Source organism: Lonchura striata, chromosome 15 (genome assembly GCF_050655825.1).
Source record: "Lonchura striata isolate lonStrDom1 chromosome 15, ASM5065582v1, whole genome shotgun sequence".
In the NCBI taxonomy this organism is placed as follows: Eukaryota; Metazoa; Chordata; class Aves; order Passeriformes; family Estrildidae; genus Lonchura; species Lonchura striata.
In genome coordinates this window covers 11393967-11415309 of record NC_140717.1, presented here as the reverse complement: position 1 = coordinate 11415309, position 21343 = coordinate 11393967, and the positions used below count along the sequence as shown (strand labels likewise).

Genomic DNA, 21343 nt, shown 5'->3' with positions numbered 1-21343 from the left:
ATGGCAAACTGGCAGTGGCAACATCTCCTTGTCACAACCTGCAGATTCATCATGCAGTTATGTAAGAACCAGTGGTCTCCTTCTCATCATTAGGATTTCCTGGGTTTGTCCAGACTTAACTGAGGTTTTCTCAGAACTGCAGAAAGTTAAAACCTGGTAAGGTAGGCTCCCAATGCTTGTTTCAGCACCAAAGTATGCAGAAGTGTCATAGTTTAACCACACAACTATAGCAAACCTCTACTAGAAAAATATTATAGAACCTAGTACTGCATATCTGGGTAGTATTGTCTATATCTTTGTGGTCTCACTTGATCTTCGTTTGGAGAAAACAGGTGCAAATCAATTGATATTGGAACAGACTTTATTGCTTTTGAGTCTGCTCAAGAGAAGACCAAGACCATTGAGTTGCTATATCCATCATTTATTTTGGTCAAATATTGCAGATGGAAACCTCATTCCTTCAGCTGTATTCCCAACAGTCAAAATCATTGAAATCCTTGAACTGCTTTTCCAGAGCAGTAAAACAAGACACTGCATCTTTTCATTGAAAATCTTGTTCCTTGGAGTTACAGAGTTTGCAAGTTGCATGTCACTGAGTGTTGCTCGTGTGATACCAGTACACCATGTGAGAGGCTGACTTCTCTTATTTCAAAGCACCAGAAGACAGCTGATGATGGAGTCAGCTATGAAAAACGTTCCACTTAACACTGCTTGCATAATCCTACTCTTTTGTCAGATTAATGACCACTGACTCCACCATGTAGAGAGATCTGACATAGACTGTTGGATCTGATTGGCTGGTAATATCCAAAAAATATGCCTCAAGTTTGATAATTATTGCAATTTTTTACATTATTATTCATTGTGAAACTGAGGGGGGAAAGAACCCTCAAAAACTGGGTCAGTTGTCAGGTAAATAAGGATATACAAATTAATTTTATTGACTACTCTGTTCAACAGTCTCTGCACTGATTTAGAGTAATACCATATTTTCTGCCCCAATAACCAAGATGTACTGAAAAAAGGAATGGCAGTAGGAAAAAGCTGTTGTTACACCTGTTGGAGCTGTGCTGTCATCCTTAGTTCTAGGAGCGTTTTCCTTTTGGGGCCCATAGAACTGTTTTCTGTGTACTGTATCCTTATTCTTGTCTTGATCATTTTGGAGGACCAGCTAATAATGCTGACACCCGATGGAATAGTTTGCTAAAAGGAGTTTACTGGCATTTGTACTGGTTATTCCTTAAACCATTGCCCAACCTCCTCTTCCCCAGCTTCATGAGTTTCTTAACCCAGGGAATGAATCAACCTGCTCATGTAGCCCATACCATAATTATAATTAATATTTGTTAACTAGAGTGTACTAAGTTCCAAGAAGATAATACCTGGAGTTGGATGAATAAATCCAGGAAGAGAGATAGGTAGTTTTTAATGTAAAAACATTTGTGAGAACATAATTTTATAACACCAGGATATATCTGTGGCTTATACAAGCAGCCAGTACTTTTGAAGCATGCTTTTCTGCCTTCAGTCCATCAGTATTATCCAGGATGTTAACTTAAAAAAGTTTATTTATAAGTAGTAATCTGGCTCTGTCAATAGCCATTTTCAACAAAAGATACTCTCTTAATGGATATGTAATGCATTACTATGTTGATGTAAATGGAAGAGCTTGCAGTGCTTAATGAACTTTGATCTCTCCACCTATAGTTTAAGCCTCGGTCTTTCTCTCATCTGTAATTTATTCACTCTCTGAAATCCATTAGATTAAAGTGTCATGTCCTCAGGTGCAAATACTGCTGGATATTGTCAGGGAATTCTAACTCTGTCAAAGAAATAAATATAATGATTAAAGGCTGATGTTGTTGGTATGATTTTTCTCTTAAAGGGGAACCTTGTTAAGCAGCTTTTCTTATGATGGTTTCTCCATTGTTGCATTCTAACTGAAACAATAATTGGAATGAAACCATACTAGAAAGTAGAGGGGAGGAGATGCTTGCCATGTTCATATGTCAGGAAGGAGCTGAACTTTTCTGTTTTGATTGTTGCTGTCCTACCTGACTTGAATGAACGAGAGGAACAGTGCACCTGTTTAATAATTATCTGGTCCCTTGGGATGAAAGTTTGCCTCATCAAGGAAGTTGTTACTTCCTTATTGTATTTGCCTGGCCCACAGGGAGGTAGTGCAGAGCTCTTAAAATCTTTGTGGTGTTCTTTGAGGTAATAACTAAAAAATTCCTTAGGCCTGGAGATGTGGAGAGGTATTTTTCTTGTGCCTCTGTCACGTGCATTTCCTCTTATCTTACCTAGATTACAAGGCCTATTAAATTCTGCCAGATTTTAATCTGAGACAGTATTTAATGTGCATTTTATTGGTAACGTCCATTGTTCTGTAGTAGCATAAACTCTAGACTCTGAACACAGAGATGGACTGGGAGGTTGTTGCTATGAACAAAGTGATCACTTGAATTATGAGAAGTGCAATTACCTTTTTTTTTGTTTGTTTTCTGTTACTCTTTACAGAAGGGGAAGAATACTGATAAGTAGTGATAGTCATTTGTTTTAAGCCACAGAAGACAATCACAGAAAGAAATAGGCCTGGCAAATGAATGGGAATTGCATTGTGAAAATTGAATTGTCTGTTTACCACAAGTATTGTAAATGTAAAAGTATTAGCTTATTTCCCCCCCCTCATCCAGCTTGTGTTTATTTTTGATGTAGGTTTGATCACTTTGCTTAGAAAAAATGATTTGAGGGAGTCTAAATGCTGGCTAGCCCAAAAAGAAAAAAAATCACGTGCCTATTACAGACTGGCATTATGTTAAGTGGGACTTATTGCTGCGTTATTTTGAGCTGCCCTGATTACTGAGCAGCAGACAGGATATTTTCAAAGACGTTTCGATTTAACCATCCTGTGGTATTCTCGGCGATGCAGGAGGGCCAGGTGTTTCAGGTTGCCCCGGAGCTTGGCAGGAGCAAATTCCAGGCAGGAGCAAACTTCTTCCAGGCACAGGAGCGCCTTTCCCTGGGTATCAGGATTTAAACCCCAGCGAGGAATAAAAAATAAAACCCCCGCGGCCCCGGCGCCTTCCTCTGCCCTGCCCGGCCGGGCCAGGCGGCGCTGCGGCCGCAGGGGGGCGCTGTGCGCGGCCGCTGGGGGGCGCTGTGCGCGGCCGCAGGGGGGCGCTGTGCGCGGCCGCTGGGGGGCGCTGTGCGCGGCCGCTGGGGGGCGCTGTGCGCGGCCGCTGGGGGGCGCTGTGCGCGGCCGCTGGGGGGCGCTGTGCGCGGCCGCTGGGCCCTCAGGGCCGCGCCTGGGGCGGGGGAGGCGGCGGGAGCCCCGTTTGGCCCGGGTGAAACGAGCCCCGTTTGGCTCGAGTGAAACGAACCCGGCTCGGTCACCATGAGACGAGCCCGGCTCGGTCACCATAAAACGAGCCTGGCTCGGCCCGGGTGAAACGAACCCGGCTCTGTCACCGTGAAACGAACCCGGCTTGGCCAGGGTGAAACGAGCCCCGCACTTGGATGGCCACACGGGTCACCCCCATTTGCCCCATTTTGCCCAATTTACCCTCCACAGCACGATTTTTTTACCCGCTGCTTTTCCTGTCTTTAACACCTGGTGGTGGAAACGCGTTGCTCGTTCAGTGTATGCACCCAATTAAGGAGTTTTTATCAGCGCTGATCTGCAAAATCTCTTTAAAAGTCTCTTCAGAGATCAAGGGGCTTTGCTTGTTGACTGATCATCCTGGAAAAACAATCGAAGTGGCCTGAACAGTTCTATAAGCAGTGTGTGTCTGTAAGGGAAACCCGGATGAGCCTCACCTCAGGGCTACTGCAGGGGAGAATGGGTGGTAGATTCCTTTTAACTCTTCCTCCCCAACAGTTCTTAGGCATTAACCAGGTGTGCTGACTTCAAAGGGGACAAATACCTGGTGGGCTGAGAAAAAAGCTCTAACTTGGGAGTTGGTTTCCCTGCTGTGCTGTCTGATGGGCCTTTTTGATTTAAAATAAAATATGAGAATAGAGCAAAGAAAGTGACCTTTGTGTATTTAAACCAACTTCTCTGTATTGGCCAACGTTTTTCCAGGAAACTGCTGAGTAATGTTTTATAATTTATTACTTTTGTTAGTTTCTCTTATATCTCAATGTAAGTTCAGGTTCTGGTAGTCTCTGTGGAGGGCCAATGCCTTCTTGTTTAGTACTGTGGTGGTGATACCTGTCATTGCTTGGAGAAATAGTTTCTTGTATTCTTTGTCCATAAAGGCAATAGGATTTTGAAAAGTTACTGGGAATATCTGCTTTGTGGAGCTATTGAGCAACATTTGAACAGTGCATACACAGTGGCAGAAGCAGAATAAAACCCCTGTGTTCACTGTCTAAAATACAGAGATTCTCTGTCCCAGATGATTTGAATGTCTTCTAATGCCTTTTCTGTGCAGTTGGTAACTCCAGGTTTGGAGTGCATGTGATGAAAAGCTGTGCACTTCCATAGCTCTCAACAGCAGAAGAAACGTATGCAACAGTTCTGACCTCTGATGGTCAGAAAAAGCAGTATTCTCTGAGGCACATTTGAGACTGTGATATCCTAGTTTATGAGAATGACACTGAAAATATATAAAGAACCCAGTCCACCTGGATTTTCTACACTAGTGAGCTTGTCTCCACCCCAAGATAATTTTTAATGGCACTTCTAAGTAAAATAGAGAGAAAACAATATAATTAAAAAAAAAATCTTCTACTTTAAATCTTTAGAGGGTCTAAATCTCATCTGAATTCCTGTAAAAGGTTGTTGAAAGAGGCGTTTGAGAAGAAAGGAGCAGAAACACCACAGAAGCTGTAGTGAACTTTAGCTATGTTCCATGCTGGTTCAGGAGCTCCTGTGTTTGTTCTGTCATTTGTTTTAACTACACAGAAACACAAAATGTTAAATTTTCTATCTGGAGATGAGGCGAGGGAGTAATTTTTGAGTTAAGAAGTTATCTTTTGGGGTGGGACTGAGGATGCTGTCTTTCTTATTGCAGGCAAAACGAGCAGTACAGCGAGGAGCCACAGCGGTCATCTTTGATGTTTCTGAAAATCCAGATGCCATTGATCAGGTATGAAGCAATGCCAGGCAGGAAGCAATGTAGGTGTTGGGAACCTGGTAGAAAGGGAAAACTTTGGGGAGTTAGGTTTTTCTTCTAGCTTTTGCTAGAATCCAGGTTTGGGATTACGATTTTGAAAGAGGATGGAGGCAAATTTTTTATGGCCCATTATCTAATCAAGGAGTTTTCTTTGCCCAGCTCTGTGTACAAAACACAGGATGTTTGGCCTTTCCAGCCTGTGATCAATAATGCTGTTGAACAGCTGCTATTTTTGAGATTGTGAAACAACTTTCAAAACTGATCCTAAACAAGTTTATTTTTAAAACTTGTAACTATTTCTTTCTCATTTACAGCTGATGATTTCTGCCTATGTGTTTTGTGGGCAAGCAGGGTTTTTCTTCTTTTTCCAAGTCTTGTTATAACTTCTGTCTTTTTATTTGAAGTGGGTGAGGTAATAGCCCTGTGAAAGGCTTCAGCATACTTCAGCCAATTTTAGGTTATTTCAGTGAAGAAACATAAGCACAAAAATAGTCTGCATTTGGTTTAGTTCTGTTTTGTCTTGAAACAAAACTGCTGTTTCTGTTACAGCAGAAACAAGTGGAGCTGAAGGTTTTTAAATGCAGCCTGTATTTCTTGGGGGAAAAGAGAGATCATCAATGTTTACATTAAAGAAACTGTCTTTAATTCTGAAATGAGCATCTGTTGGACAAAGGAATGCAGAAGATCCTGTGCAATGGATGCTTTGAGAACTGTGGTCTGCATGTGCATCAAAGTTGCAGCCTTGATCTTGAAAACATTCACAGGGATAATTTTTTCCCTATTTATACACAGAAAAAAATCTCTTTACAAAGATGTGATCTGTCTTTTTCTATTTTTTTTAACTCTGTTACAGCTTCTGGTTACTTTCAGCCACCCTGCTCTGGACTTGGGAAGCTGAGTTACTGTCTCTTGCTCTTTCCTTCTAACAACAAAAGCTTTCCTTGCTTGATTGTAAATAATAAACTGGGTGCATCTATCCTCAAGAGCTGGGAAACCAGTCTAGTGGATGTTTGAATATTTTGGGAGTACCAATAAAATGGAAGAAGGTTAGTGGCTTAGAGCAGTAGCTGACAGAGTGAGTAGGCTCTGTTAGATGAAAGAGCAGCAGCCTATGGAAACACTGGCAAACAGGAGAGGAATGACTGCATGTAGCTTTCATACTCTAAAAGTAACAGTTACTGGATTAGCTCTGTTCTCATGCTGCTCTGGATGCTTGTTTTTAGTGGATTTTGATTCTCATCTAGTCTTCAGAACCCTTGACAACAGGGGTGCTAAGTAATTTGTCTTTAAAATAAGTACCATTCTGGCACTCGTAATGGAATTGTGGAAAACAATGACAGATAACAGTGGAGGGAAAACTGGCATGAGGTAATCTGGAGTATCTTTGATTCAAATGGAAATACCCTAAGACACTGAGGGAACTGTTTAGGAAGTTTTCTCATGTAGGCTTGTTACCAAGCACTAGAACAAATAAGGGAGGTTGCTTTGAAAGGGAGGAGTGGAGTATTATGAAAGGCAATCCCTCCTGCCAGTCAATGAACAGAAATTGGAGGCAGGCCTGACCGGAAGAATCGTCCTCAGTTAATTTGGTAGATGCCAAATAAAAGGACTTTTTTCTAAATAAGGTTTATTCCCATTGATCTGAGTATCTTCTACTCTCAATTAAGAATGAAACTTATTTTTAAAAATTCTCTCTGAAGCCTGACTTGTTTTTTAGGTTTACTTTTGCATATTTGAAGAGGAGTAACAGCACCCAGAGCATCATGGTTAGCAAGAGTCTGACAATGTGCAAAAATGACTGAGGAACTGGGAGAATTCTCTCTTGAGCGAGAAATCATGAGAGAGAATGTGTCTGGGAATGGAAGGACAGTGATTGGATTTGGCCCTAGACCAGCAAGGCATGTAGGATCCCTGGATAGTGCATCTAGTTTTTAGCTCATCACATGACACCTGCCTTAAAAGCAGTTTGATCAGTGTTCTCAGAAAAGCTGTCAAATACTAGGAAGAATCAGTTTTATAAAGGCTCAATGAAATCTGTTATCATCATCTGGTCAGTTAGAGTCCTTTAATCAGGATGGTGGACCAATCCACTGGTAATTTTTGCATGGTTTAGCCAGAACTAATAGGTGGCTATCAACAATGCAGATATGTTAATCTCAGATAATCTTGTTCTGTTTGCTCACATTCCTGTCATCTCATTCCTTTCCCTTGTACCATTTCCATCTGCTTGTCAGTGCATTGCTTGTTTTGCATCAACCAGCCTCTGCACTCGGATTTTACTCGTAAATCAGAATAACCTGTATGAATTTATTGTGTTGGTGCAATTTTTTAACAGAACAATTCTCTTGTCTAGTTTTTAGTCTCTCTCTGGTATCTTAATTTAGCAGATTGTTCTGGATTTGTTGCCCAGAGAAGTTGCACATTCTCCACACTTGAAGGTTTTCAACATCTGACTGGATAAAGCTGTGAGCAGCCTGATTTGATGTCATAGTTGACCCTGCCTTGACCATGAGGTTGGGCTCATGACATGCCTTCCCGCACACATTATTTTCTGATTCTATGATTTGGCCTTTTTGACAAAACATAGCTGGACCTGGAAGGAAGTTTCAGGGTGAATTATGTGGTCTACTCAAGTGCTTTATTCTTTGAGGCCCCTGCATCCTGCAATCATCGTTGCTAGAACTCAAGTAATTTTGAATGGGTTTGTAGAGTTAAACATCAGAAATTGCTAACTTAACTTGGCTAGGTACAAAGAGCCTGAAAGACAGGACTCTGATAAGAGATTGTTCAGAAAGCTGAAGAAATTTCTATGCGAATAATGTTGAAATTGATAAAATATAGCAGGGATAATTTTTTTGGAATGTGCAGATTTTTATTCTTCATTGTGAGGTTTAACATTACAGTATTAATATCTGTACTGGTATATGATGTAGCTAAATTAAAGTGGCTGTTTAGAAATAGCATTTGCTTATCCTTAATCTTAGTTTTGGTCCATAAAAAAAACAAAAGAAAAAAGGCAGTGTAAGTCAAAAGTTTATTTCTGTGGGATACTTAACTAAAGGTCTGTGCTAGAAGAGAACAAAGGTGCTTGAAATCAATTCCACATTCATACTCCTTAACCATTCTCTGCATTGTCCAGAAGGAAGGTGGTTTTCCTGAAACATGCCTTCTGAGCAGACTACTATTTTTTTTTTATTCTAGCTGAACCAGGGCTCAGAGGACCCTCTGAAGAGACCAGTGGTGTATGTGAAAGGTGCTGATGCTGTCAAGCTAATGAACATAGTTAACAAGCAGAAAGTGGCACGGGCCAGGATTCAGCATCGCCCCCCACGGGTGAGACTTTCAGATCCTTTCTCTGGGTATCACAGTGCTGCTGTTACTGCAGGCAGGGCTTGCTCATGCACTGGTGGTGAAGATGTTCTGATGCTCCTTAAGTGCATTAATGCATGTGAAATTCTGTTGACTTAAATAAACTGAGTGTCTGCACTGTGGACAAGCAGCTGGACTTGGTGTAAGTATAGAATCCACAATGAATGAATAGAATCCCAGAATCTGCTGTCTTTCAGAAGGAAACTTTTGAGAATATAAATGGCTAAAAAATTCACACAGTAGAAGTTTTCCTTTTTCTTGATTAAGTAACTTAGTTATTGCACACTCCTGATGGTTCAGTTTTGTAAGACAGTTTGCTACATAATTCTATATAGCATTTTAAACATGGATTAAGTATGAGATCATCTGATTAACTATGAGATTATCTGATAATTGTAATATAAAATAGCTTTTCTAAATTTTTTTTTCTAACACTCTACATATGGTTTACAGAAGAACAAAACTAAAGGTCATCCATGTCCCAGTTACCACTTTGGTTTTGTTTGTTTTGCAATGAATGTTCCATGAGAAATTAGAAAGAAAAAACAGCTTTGAGTATGATCAAGGAAGGAAAAATAATACCTTTATTTTCATTTTTAAGCAACCCACAGAGTACTTTGATATGGGAATTTTCCTGGCCTTCTTTGTGGTTGTGTCTCTTGTTTGCCTCATTCTTCTTGTCAAGATCAAACTGAAACAGCGACGTAGTCAGGTAAGAGCAGTAGTGGGAATTCACCAAATGCTGAAAGTTAGCTTCTCTTATTTTGTCCTAAAATGTGCTTGGAACTTCCAGAAATGCAGGATGCTGACTTACAATAGCCGTGTTGGTTGCTCTGTGGTTTTATTAATGCGTGTAGGCCTTTGGAAGAACTTGGAAATATCTTTAAAGGAGATTTACATTGACCCATGATGTTAGTTCAGTTAGATCCTGGAATGAAAACTGTACAGAAGCAGTCCACTTAGGGATTGGGAAGAAAGAACATTTCTGGTTACTCACAGGTTATCAGTAGCAATGGTATACTTCTAAATGAGTCCAGATTCTTGCTGCTGTATTGTGGAGAGGATCGAAAGTAAATCACAGATCTTTTCAATAGGATAACATCTATTGAAATGGGAGGGGTTTACAAGGTAAAAAGTTTGGTTAGGAGAAATTCCAGGTGACATACTTAGAGTTTGCCCTGGAGGAAACGATATAGCTACTTTATAACATTTACTTTTAATCCCTTTCTCAAGTATTGCTTCAGGTAATATGGTGGTAACAGCATACTGGGGCATTACAATCAATACTGACACATAAAAAAATGTTCCTGGCCAAGTTTTATATGTTGACTTGAGTAGTTGCTGCCTATCAATTGAGAAGCTGCAGTGTATCCCATTTCTAATCATCCAGTTCTAATTCAGAGTAGTTTATCATTCTCACTTCTGCATGTGGCATACATTCTTTTCCATGAGGCTTCTGATCTGAATTCTAATTAGCCTTCTCTCTATTTAATTTAAGAAATTATACATCACTTGGGCCTGACATGTTCTGTAAGATATGTTATGGTGGTGTTTCTCTGCTATTACACTCTAGTCCCTTACACAGCAGCATTGGCTTTTTTTTTCTTTTTTATTTTCTTTTTTTTTGTTTTGTTTTGTTTTGTTTTTGTTTCTTCTCATGTAGAATTCCATGAACAGGCTTGCAGTGCAAGCACTGGAGAAAATGGAGACCAGGAAGTTTAAGTCCAAAAGTAAGGGACACCGAGAAAGTAACTGTGGAGCACTGGATACACTCAGTAGCAGCTCCACCTCTGACTGTGCCATCTGCTTGGAGAAGTACATTGATGGGGAGGTAAAGGATGAAAGGTTTCTTCACCACGGGCTGGGAACGTAGGTGGTTTTAGCACTGTGGTACGTGGCTGGCTTTTGGGGACATTCTGTGCTGAGGTGGTGCCACTTGTCAGTTTGATCACACTGAGCAGCCAACTTGGCCTCAGTTGCATCCTGCAGCTCTGAATTACCCGTGCTGCAAAGTGAGAGGTGAGGGATCCCATTTGCAAGATGCTACCTTCACTGTTGTTGCATTTCTGAAGAACAAGTCACAAAGAAGGCAGGGTTGCCTCAGCACTTGGTTCTCTGGGTATTTTTTGCAAGTCATGTACTAAGGTGATGATGTGTGCAAGCTCTGTTGGAGGTAAGGAATATCCTTAGGGTTTTGCTTTTTCAGGATTTGATGGCACCCTGTCTTAAAAATACCAAGTACACAGCACTGCTGGGAAACCAGAGGAGGAGAAGGAAGAAATGCCAAAACGTTCAGGGACAGTTTTTTGACTCCTCAGTTACAATCATTGTATTGATGTCAGGGCCTCATGTCCATGATAGTTCAACCCAGAAGAAGCAAGTGAAATAGAAGGGTGAAATAGAAAATGGGCTCCTTAAAATTAATAAAATAGAGGCAGTCAATATTCACAGCTGTCAACTTCAATTAGAAAGATTATATGAGGACATTTTATTTTGAAATTATTCATTAAAAAGTTATAATTTTTAAGGCAATAGAAAATACCAGCTGCATATTTGAGTGCTGCAAGGTGGAAATAGAAAGTTAAATGAAATTAGGTAATGGGAGATTATTGAGAGTAGCAAGGATGAGGGTAGACAAGGACTTCAAAAGGACTGTACAAACTGACTGCAGAGGAAGTTCAGGCATGAACTTCAGCTTGATGTGATAGACATAGGGAAGAGCTTCACATATATCAGGGATGGGTTGGGAGCTGAGCATTGCTATTCAGGAACAAGATCTTGATGCTTTAGATAGCTTGAGAAAGCAAATTGGTGGCAATTTAACTGCTTTGTGGCAGTTAGAAAGGCAAATCATTCTAGAAATGAGATGGGAAAGTCTAGAGAGCTAAACAGAAAACTTTACACCACAATGAAAGTTTAGTCATGTTCTCACTTTGAGTACTGTGTATTTCTGACCTTGCCTCACAAAAGATATGGAGTGGAAAGAAGGTGCTTCAGGAAAGAGTGGTCACAAAATGATCAAATATTTTGAATGGTTTCTGTAAAAAACCCCAAATGATTGAGTGGGCAAGGACTCTTTAGACCCAGATTACTTGGGGACAGGGAAATACAAAGTTGTGTGGTATTTCTCCACCAGGAGGTGGTAGCCCCATGGAACTCCTTGCCCAAGCATGTTAGAAATTGAAAATCTAAGCTCGTGGGGAGACATGAGCAGTACTTAGAGGAAAGATTTGTTGTTGAGATACCCATTGGGCTCAGGAAATCCTGTAAAGAGATCATAGCTGAAGGATAAGAGTCCTGGGCAAGGGGAAGAGTATCATATACACTGTATTGGTTTTGCTTTTACCTGAGTGTTTTCCATTGCAAATAATTGTAGGAAAGGTACACCATTACTCCCGATTTCTTTTTTTAAAGTTCATTGAATATATTAAGGAAAACTTTTATGATGGCCTTTTTAAAGGTGTTGTGTCATAGGGACATACTACAAAAAGTGTCCTAAAGAAATGTCCTATATCTGCATGGAGTTCTAAGGTGCCTGCAGACCATTCTTTTAGAGACAGCTGAGCACTAGTTGTTGTGCTCTTGACTGTCTTGGTGCCATTTTTTAACCTTCTTAGCACTTCAAGTCTAGGAATTTCTCCATTTAATAGCCAGGTTGAAAAAAACTAGGAACAAGCTGTGAAAAATTCACTTGTTAGGAAGAAGTACATTTTCATGGTGCTTCATCTGTTCCTGTAGGAACTGCGTGTCATTCCTTGCACTCACCGATTCCACAAGAAATGTGTGGATCCTTGGCTGCTGCAGCATCACACCTGCCCTCACTGCCGCCATAACATCATAGGTAAGTGCTGCAGCCTGGATGCTCTGCTGTGTTGTTTATTTCAGACAGCTTAAAAGATGAAATAAAAAGTGTGTCTGTTTGTGAATCTCCATGGAGCTCTCAGTCCTGACTGTAACATAGCCCTGGAAATAGAGTCAACCCCGAACTCTCAGAGAACAGCTGAGTGCCCCTGGCATAACCTTGGGGTGGGGATGATGCCCAGCTGAGGGCAGTGTTGTACAGCCCTGAGTGCAAGGACACATGGAGGAAAGGGATATGTTTTCCCTTGAGAATTACAAAGAAAACAATGTATGGGCCTTTATTTTTCCATGATGTTGTAACTTGGAATGTGGTTTTCCTTACTTGCCCTCTTCCTGCTTTCATTTCCTCTGTCTTAAGAAAGTTTTCTGTTGCTGCACATTTACGTAAAAATGCATAAAGTGAAAATTTGAGCAATGACTTCCAGCCTGTCTCAGCCTCTGCAAGATGTAAGCAAAAGACTTTGTATGTATGAGAACAGTATCTGAAATAAATTCACTTCTTTTGCTTTTTAAGCAAATACATTTGGGTGTTTCAAAGTTTTACAGACATGCTTTTGACTTCTGTTTTGCTTTTATTTCCTTCCATGTAAAAAATTTCTGCATAATATAATGACACAGAAAACAAAAATATGCTTTCTTGCATAAAGTATATTCCCTTTTATTCCCTTCTAGTTCTACTTCTCCGTTCTTATTTCTCTCATTCAGAACAGAAGAAGGGGAGCGCAGCTCCGATCTGTCTGGAATCCATCAACCCAGCGCGCAGCCGGCAGCAGAGGGTGATTCTGCCTGTCCATTACCCAGGCCGAGTGCACAGAGCGAGCCAGATAACGGCGTATCCCACTCGGACCAGCATGGACCCTCACGGGAACCCCATCACCCTACTGACGGTTGAGCGACACGGTGAACAGAGCCTCTACCAAGCCCCTTCCCCAGCCTATATTCGCAGTTATCAGCCTATTCATTTGGACCATGCTTTAAACACACATCACTGTAGCCTGGAGCACAGGGCTTACTCTCCAGCTCACAACTTTCGAAGACCCAAGTTTGGTGGACGCAACTTTTCCAAAGCAGCCTGCTTTTCCCGATACGAGACCATGTATCAGCACTACTACTTCCAAGGCCTTAGTTACCCTGAGCAAGATGGACAGCTTCCAGCTGGCATTTCCTCAAAGGGTCCTTCCCGTGCCTTTCAGCCTGGTAGCAGCATGCTTTTCCCTCCCGTGGTACATGTAATGCCCTCGTCCCGCTTGGAGAGTGGCAGTACCTCCAGCTTTAGCTGCTATCACGGTCATCGCTCAGTGTGCAGTGGGTACCTGGCTGACTGCCCTGGCAGCGACAGCAGCAGCAGCAGTTCTGGTCAGTGCCACTGCTCCTCCAGCGATTCCATGGTTGACTGCACTGAGGTCAGTAACCAGGGGGTGTACGGGAGCTGCTCCACCTTCCGCAGCTCTCTGAGCAGTGACTATGACCCCTACGTTTACCGCAGCAGGAGCCCTTGCCGAGTGGGGGAGGTTGGTGGTGCCAACAGGGCTGCGATTGTGCTCCTGGAGGGCCCCCACCAGGACGAGCTTCCAGCTCACAGTCACGGTATGGTGGGTGCTGACTGCCGGCCTGTGCCAGCTTCTTCCTCAGGGGACCAACTGTCTAACTGCAGCATGGATATGAACTATAGCAGTAATTCCTCACTAGAGCACAGGGATCCAAATGGCACTACCTCAGAGGGAGGACCTGAGGCCACTCCTGGTGCTGCCTTGGATGTTAAAAGGAACTGGAAGAATCCAGAGATAGCAGGGTCGATTTCGGAGCAGGCGTGCGCGTGCTGCTTTGAATTCCAGCACTCTGCCCTGGAGCCTAGCAATGGGACAGCTGACTGTAGTGCACTCTTCCTTAGCTCTCCACTGTGGGGGACGTGTGGCCAAGGAATTGAACCACAGTCAGGGAACACCCCAGGCTTGTACAGTATTAACTCAGACCACTTACATAGGACAGATGGGGTAAAATATGAGGGGTTGCCCTGCTGCTTCTATGAAGAGAAGCAGGTAGCCTGTAGTAGCAACAGTGGCAGTGGAGGTGGTGGCTGCTATACAGAAGACTATGCAGTGAATGTGCAGTACACGCTTCCCGACGACACCTTGCCAAACTGCTGTAAGGGTGTTTGTGATCTGGGTCAACGCATTCCCATAATTCCTGAAGACAGAGACTGTGAGCTGATTGTACCACCAGAGCACCAAGGGACCCACATAGGAGGCTGCAGCTCCTGGGAGGGAACACCTGAGCTAGACACTTACCTGCACTGTCAAGGTATTGGAGAGGTACAGGTCGAGAGGGAGGTGTGCTACGAGGCAACATCATTCCTGCGGCAGAACTATTCTCAGGAGGAGGAAACTGGAATGCCCTTTCCCAGTCCCACTCTGAGCTCCCAGAAGCTTATGATGACCACAAAGGCCACAGGTAACAACATATGTGCTTTTTTTGATTACTTGCTACCTTTCTGTGTTAGTGTATGAAATGCTGCCAGCTACCCAGGTACCTGCAGCCATAAGGGTTACTCCAACCTTCACATAAGAGCAGGTTATTGACTAACCAGTTGCCCCAAAGTATTATTCCTTGGTTACCTGTGCTCATTTGGTCATAGGCAGAGGAAGAGAAGATGATAACTTACTAATTAATCCTTGATAACTTACTAATTAACCCTATAAAAGCTTTCATGCTCATCCTTTGTGGGGAGGGGCCCCCATTAGAGTTCCCACAGCAAGGGACACTCTGTTAGTCATGGCAACTGTGGTGAGTTGCCTAAGCAGGCAATGCCACTGTGAGAAACAACAGAATAGCTGAAGTTTTTTTTTAAAAAAAAGGTAAAAATCTTGTAATTACCATAAAAGAGTATGTGGCAAAGTCTCTGCTGTAGACATGGACAAGGGGGAAAAAAATACCACTCATAGAAGGAGGGGGATTTCTTACTTGCCTTGTCAAAAAGGATGTTCATAGAATCACAAGGTATCCTCGTTTGGAAGGGACCTCAGGCCCTAATCTAGTCCAACCCCCTGCTCGGAGCTGAGCCAGCTCTGAGACCAGACCAAGTTTGTCAGACCAGATGTATCCAGTCAGGCTGGATAAACCTCCAGGGACACAGAGTGCAGTCCCTTTCTGGACTCCTGTGGCTGTGCTTGACTGCCATTATGGTCAAAAGATTTTCCTTATATCCAGTCTGAGCATCTCACACTTGAACTTAACTTCCTCACCTCTGGTTCAGAATGCATGTCTGTGAAGACTGTGGTTTCATCACTGGGACAGCCTCCATGCAGGTATTGCAAAGCTGCTAGGGATGCCTTTACTGCAGGCTGAACAGCACAGATCAGATTCCTCAGCATCCTCACACCAAGTGCTCCAGCCCTTTGAGCATCTTGGCTCTCTGTTACTCCAGTCAGTGAGCGTCTTGTTCTGGGGACCCCAAAGTGTGTGCAGTATTCTAGATGCAATGTTCCTTAGTGTTTTTTATCCTTCAGGTGCTGGATCTCATCCCTTGGAGAGAAGCCAAATCAGTGACTAGACCTGTCCAGATGATCCCAGATGGAGAAGCGGAGCTTATCAGAGACTCCAAATTCTCATGGACTTAATTTTTTTTAAGCTTTGACAAACACACAAAAGTGGTAATGTGGAGAAGTCCTTCCCCTACTTCCTCTGTGTTCACATCAGTTTGATTGTCTCCTTTGTCCCTCCTGCCTGAAGCCTTCAGGCCTTGATTTGTGTGCAAAGCCCATGTGGGACATGGTGTGGAGCATTTCTGAGCTCTAGTGCCATTTCTATATTAATGACAAAGTGTTATTTATATTTTCTTTTTAGAAGTGACCTCTTGCTGAGAGGTAATACAGTGTGTTAAATAAGCCAGGCTATGTGTAGATGCTGTTATCTCCTACTTGAAGGAGTCCAGCCTTTGATAAGCTCAGGGCTACACCTGCCTTAGAAACCAGATAGCACCTTGAAATATAGTAATCCAGCGGGATACAGCTGCTGAATGGATGCTCAGATACTGACTAATCCCAGTAGCAAATCCTAGCAGCCAGCAAATTATGTGAGTGATTTTGAGGGAGGTGAAGCATTGGACTGTCTCCTTTCTCCTCTTCCCTTCTCCCCCCTTTCATGCTGCTCTGATGGTTTGGCTAGGAGGGTGTCCTGCCATTAGGATTAGTTTCAATAGAGTGGGGGTAAGGAACCTGATAGCTCAGAATGTTCTCATCCTCACTTCCTGTATTTAAACCGTGGACCTCATTGTATCTTCTGCCCAGTGAAGAATGCTGGGGACCTCTCCCTCAAGCAGATGCTCCAACAAAGTGCTTAGAAAAGGTATTACCTTTGTAGGTAACAAACTTTTCCTTCCATAGGAAGTTTTTCAGGCACCTGTAGCCCCTGTTACGGCTGTGAGGAATGCTGGCATGTGCAGGAAAAGAGCTTGCAGTGTGCTCGCAGCTTTGCTGGCTCATTTTGGAAACAGGGTTTCTTGTTTCCTTACAGGCTGCAAGCATGCCTAAGGGAAGCAGTGCTTGTCACCTTTTGTGTGTGTGGGAAAGTGAGGGACTTGGTTTGATCATTGTTTTCTTCTTTGCTGTGGTTGATGTAGCTTCCATAGATTGATCTGTTTTAAAGGTTTCTTGGGCCCAGCCGGTTGTGCTTCATTTTTGTCTTGTGTACAGAGTGCTCTCTGTACCCCATCAGCCTGGGCACATACTTTTGTTCTTGTTCTTGTCCTAGTGGGGATGTTTGTTATCATGAGATAATTTATGTCGTCACTTCTGATAGCAATTGTTTCCTGTGGAAACAGCAGCTTCTGAGTAAGAGGCTACCATAGCATGGGTGAAATTGCCTGTCATGCTGCATGTGCCTGAGGACACAGTGTCATCCTGTGGTGTATTCACAGCAGGAATTCTTCTAAAGGGAAACTAAGTATTTCATGCCCACAGTGCCAGTCTTCTGAAAAGATTTGTCCTAAGTTCAGTACACTTTGGAGATAATTCAGAGACATGAAATGGAGATGTACACTTAATATTCTGCCAAAGCAATGTCCTTGACAGCACTGGGCTGGTTGTGAGACCCAGCAAAGCTAACTTGTATTCTCTGCAGTCCCAAATGAACTATTTTAAAACAAGGAAACAGATATCTAAGAAATAACAAATACATTAATCTATTTCCTTTTGCTTTCATACCCAGTAAATTAGGAAAAAAGTTCCACCTAAATGAATTCACATTACATCTTTTCAATCAATAAGCACCAAAATTCAGCTGTTCAGAGAATTAATACAAGACAATATCTGGGTATAAGATTAAAAGAAAATCAATAAACACATTTTCTGTGTATAAAGCTTATTAAAAACTTATTCATTCTCTGAATGACTGAAGTAAGTGGTATGTGTTGGGAGAACAAACTCTAAAGGTTTGTGATTTTGGGATTTTTTTTTTTTTTTTAATTTTTATCTGACCCTTTCCTCCACTAAAAAAGAAATGCATTGTAGAAGCTGTGGTATACTAGCTTGGTTATTCTGCTCGGTGTTTTGTGAGGCACTGTAAAGTCCACCTAAGATACATTGTACTCTGTAACTAAAACAGCATATTGTGGTAAGAGTGGTTCTTAAAAAGATTGGAATATTCTGGCTCCTGGTGATCCCAGATGTACTGGTCCACACATTGTGGAAATCTCTGCTGGTACAAGTCTCTGCAGGCCATGCCACAGACACCCTACACCTGCCTTCTGTGCTGGGTCTGATATTTAACATAAAACTCTATGTGCAGTGCAGACTTACAGGCTAGCTGGCCATGATAGATGGTTTTTATAACAAAATGCCTTTCTACTACTTACCTGAACAGTTGTCATTGTGTTTGGCTCATGAGGCACTATTTAAAATGTTTTTAATTAAAATTGTCTTATAGCACTTAAAATTGTTTTGTATAAAATTTGCTGTAAAGATTTGTAATATGGTCAAAGGGCTCTTTCTCCTTCATTACCATTTTTAAAAATGTTTTAAAAGCTAGAAAGCATCTTGTATATATTCTGTATATGTATAGCAGCACATTTCATGTATGGAAATATGTTCTCAGAATATTTATTTACTAATATATTTATCTTAAGCCATGTCTTATGTTGAGAGTGTGTGACATTATTGTAATAATCACTGAAAATCACTAACACGAGGCCCTGTAAATATATGATAATTGCACACAAAGATTTTACAGTACTTGCCGACCAAAAATGATTTAAGAGAAGTGTAGTTACTTGCAGTTTTGTAAGAAAGTGTACAAATGTCTGTATTAAAAGAAAAAAAAAGGCAAAACCACACAAAAAATACAGTTTTATTGCATATACATGTGGGAGTTGTCCTTCTTGTTTTGGGGGAAAGGACATAGGTAACTGTTCTCAAAAGTATAGTCCTAGATATACTGAGATGAACGCTAATAAACAACATTTTTTCCTTTTTTTTAAACAGCAGATAGGTGGATATGTATATGCCTTTACACAGCACACCAGTTATTGGGGAGCAGTGGGGGGCAGGTGTCACACAAGCCCCTGAACCACCCAGACACATGAGAAGTACCACACCTGCTAAAAGAAATCCTCATTTCTGTTTGGAACCTGCCTGTTCCTCGTGGCAGGGGACCTTAAATCTGTTGTAATTTCAGCTAAAAGTAATTTACTGGCCTGAAATAAAATTGTTTTGAGAGAGCATGGTACAGATGGGCACAGCTGGGTAAATCATAGCTTGAATAGTCAAGCTAGATCCAGGTCCTTGCCCTGGATCATGGAATCACTGGTGCTGCTTAATGAAAATCAGTACTTTGGTACTCGTTTTGTCAGCAGGGAGCACAATTTCATCAGAGATGTTTATGCAGGCTCCAGAAGAGGGGAGCCTGGGGGGGGGGGTGTGGCTCTATGTGTGTATGTACATGTGTTTTTATGTATGTTACTGTGTAAACAGTTCACCTTTTCTCTTAACATTTCCCATCCAGTGATACACTCACAGAGCCTCTTCCAGGATTCTTCTCCCAGAGATTTTCACCTGGTAATCCCCTGGACTTTCCCCACGTCTCAGCCATGTTCAAATGCACTGTAATTCAGTCACCTCAGGATTCAGCCAAGCAAATGAGCATTACTTCTCTCCAATCCTCCTTGTTTCATACGTGGTAACACCATTTGGGATGATAGACTGTTCAAAGGTATTATTTTATAGGGGACCTTTCACAGCATAAGGAGCAGTTCCCATCTTGATCTCAGGTACGAGGGAAAACCCTGGTCTGTGTGAGGAGACAGGCACAATAATGGAGGAACAACAGGAGCAGGTGCTTCCCAGTTAAAGTATGTGCCCCTTGTTTTGCTCAGTGAACAGAGTTTTGGCAATTGCAGTGATTACTGATGTGCCTTTTATATGCAAATTAGTTCACAAAACACGTGTATTTTTACAAATAGCATAAAACCCCCATGTGTGGGTGGCTGGTAGTTCTTATGTTGACAGGTCACATCTGAATCTCCCTTCTATTCCCTCCCTCCCTCAACCCCCCTGTTTGCTGTTGCTGGTGTTCTGCTTTTTTATGAAGAAAACTGCCAGCTGATTGTGCTTTTAAGAACAGGAGATGCCACCACCCGCAGTGTCCTGTAGGCACAGAGTTTGTGGTGAGTGGGAGCGGGGCTGCAGCCCAGCCTCACCCCCAGTGGGCACAGCTGTGAGCCATGGGGTGCCCAGGTGTGCTGACCAAAGGGAGCAGAGGGCACACAGGTGTAAAACATGAACATGAGGCTATAAAAGGTTGGGCTAAAGACCAAGAAGGGCAGGATACTTGCAGCCTTCTGCGGTGACATGTGTTGCTCTGTATGGGCAGATGCCTGAAGCCTTCTGAAGTTGTATGGTGAGTACTGTGGCTGTCCTAGCTGTGCCATGTGCTGTGACACTGTCCCACAGGCTGAACTTGTGTGTGGGCTTAGCTCTGTGTGGTATTCTGTCTACTCCTTGTTCTGGCTTTTCAAAAATGACCAAATGTAAATATTTTCTGTCCAAAATGGACATTTGGATACTTAGCAAGGGGGGGAGGTTCTTTTTACTTTTCAGGTTTGGCGCTTAAGGACCAAATTTGTGACAAAATGAGAGTCCTGTGGGGCACCACAAACCTCCACAGAACCTCGATACAGTAAAAAAATAGACAAGCAGGAGCAGATTATTCATAGTGGATTGTACATTATTGTAACACTTGGTGTTTCTGTAACACTATCTGCAGTATTGTGTGCATCTGTCAAATCCTATGACAGCTGTTAGGTAACGTTTGTTGTTACTTGGGTAGTGTGAAGAGAAAAATGCCCTTTAAAGGATGGCCATGTTCATACCCTGTGGAGCCAGCTTGGCCTAATTCTCTTGCCAGGGAGACAATAGCATACCTGAAACCAGATATTTTATCTTGCAGTGAAAGCACTGTGCTCCTGTGACTTAAATGCTTCATAGAAAAGTGTCTCTTTCAGAATAAAGAGCACGTTTCCCTTGTGGGGAATGAAACTGCTGCTTAGGAAACAAGCAAGAAAAAAGGGAACAGTTCCCAGAAAGAACCAAAGTGCCAGAGTCCCATAACTGGAATGGCAAGAAAGGAGAGCAGAGTAACTTCCCCTGTGTAAGGGGAGGCCAGTCCCCTCCGACAATTGTACTTCTAAAAGAAAAATGAGTCTTCACATGAAAAGCTGGAGGCAGTTTTGGTATTTGTCACTGGCTTTCTGGTGTTTACATAAAAGGTTGCTGAAGGTTTCTTAAAATGTAGCATTATTTTGGCCAGGAGGAATTAATTAGAGAAAAGATCAATCTTGCAAGAAGGTGGAAACAGCATTACACATTGCTGTATTTTCCAAAGCAAACCCTGAAAGAGTTGTTACAGTTTTTAAAAGTTTGAAAACATGTAAACTGAAAACTTTGAATTTGCTGTTACCTCAGAAACTGTGTCTCAGAGCAGTGTCATACTTTATATGTAAA

At 42.2% G+C, this 21343-nt stretch overlaps 1 protein-coding gene across 5 annotated transcripts in view; it reads left to right on the top strand.

The window, feature by feature from the left end:
- Nucleotides 1-19070, top strand: part of ZNRF3 (zinc and ring finger 3) — a 66565-nt gene extending 47495 nt beyond the window's left edge. For 2 of the 5 annotated variants that reach the window (XM_085593160.1, XM_085593163.1), the window contains exons 3-8: nt 8322-8453; nt 9091-9201; nt 10153-10320; nt 12228-12330; nt 13056-14801; nt 15857-18474. In XM_085593160.1, the coding sequence (XP_085449286.1) occupies nt 8322-8453; nt 9091-9201; nt 10153-10320; nt 12228-12330; nt 13056-14801; nt 15857-15900 (2304 nt within the window). In that variant the 3' untranslated portion in view covers nt 15901-18474. Of the gene's footprint in view, nt 1-5018; nt 5094-8321; nt 8454-9090; nt 9202-10152; nt 10321-12227; nt 12331-13055; nt 14802-15856 lie in introns of all 5 variants that reach the window. The other 3 variants (XM_085593162.1, XM_021544737.4, XM_085593161.1) reach the window with 3 other exon arrangements.
- Nucleotides 19071-21343: the final 2273 nt, after the last annotated feature.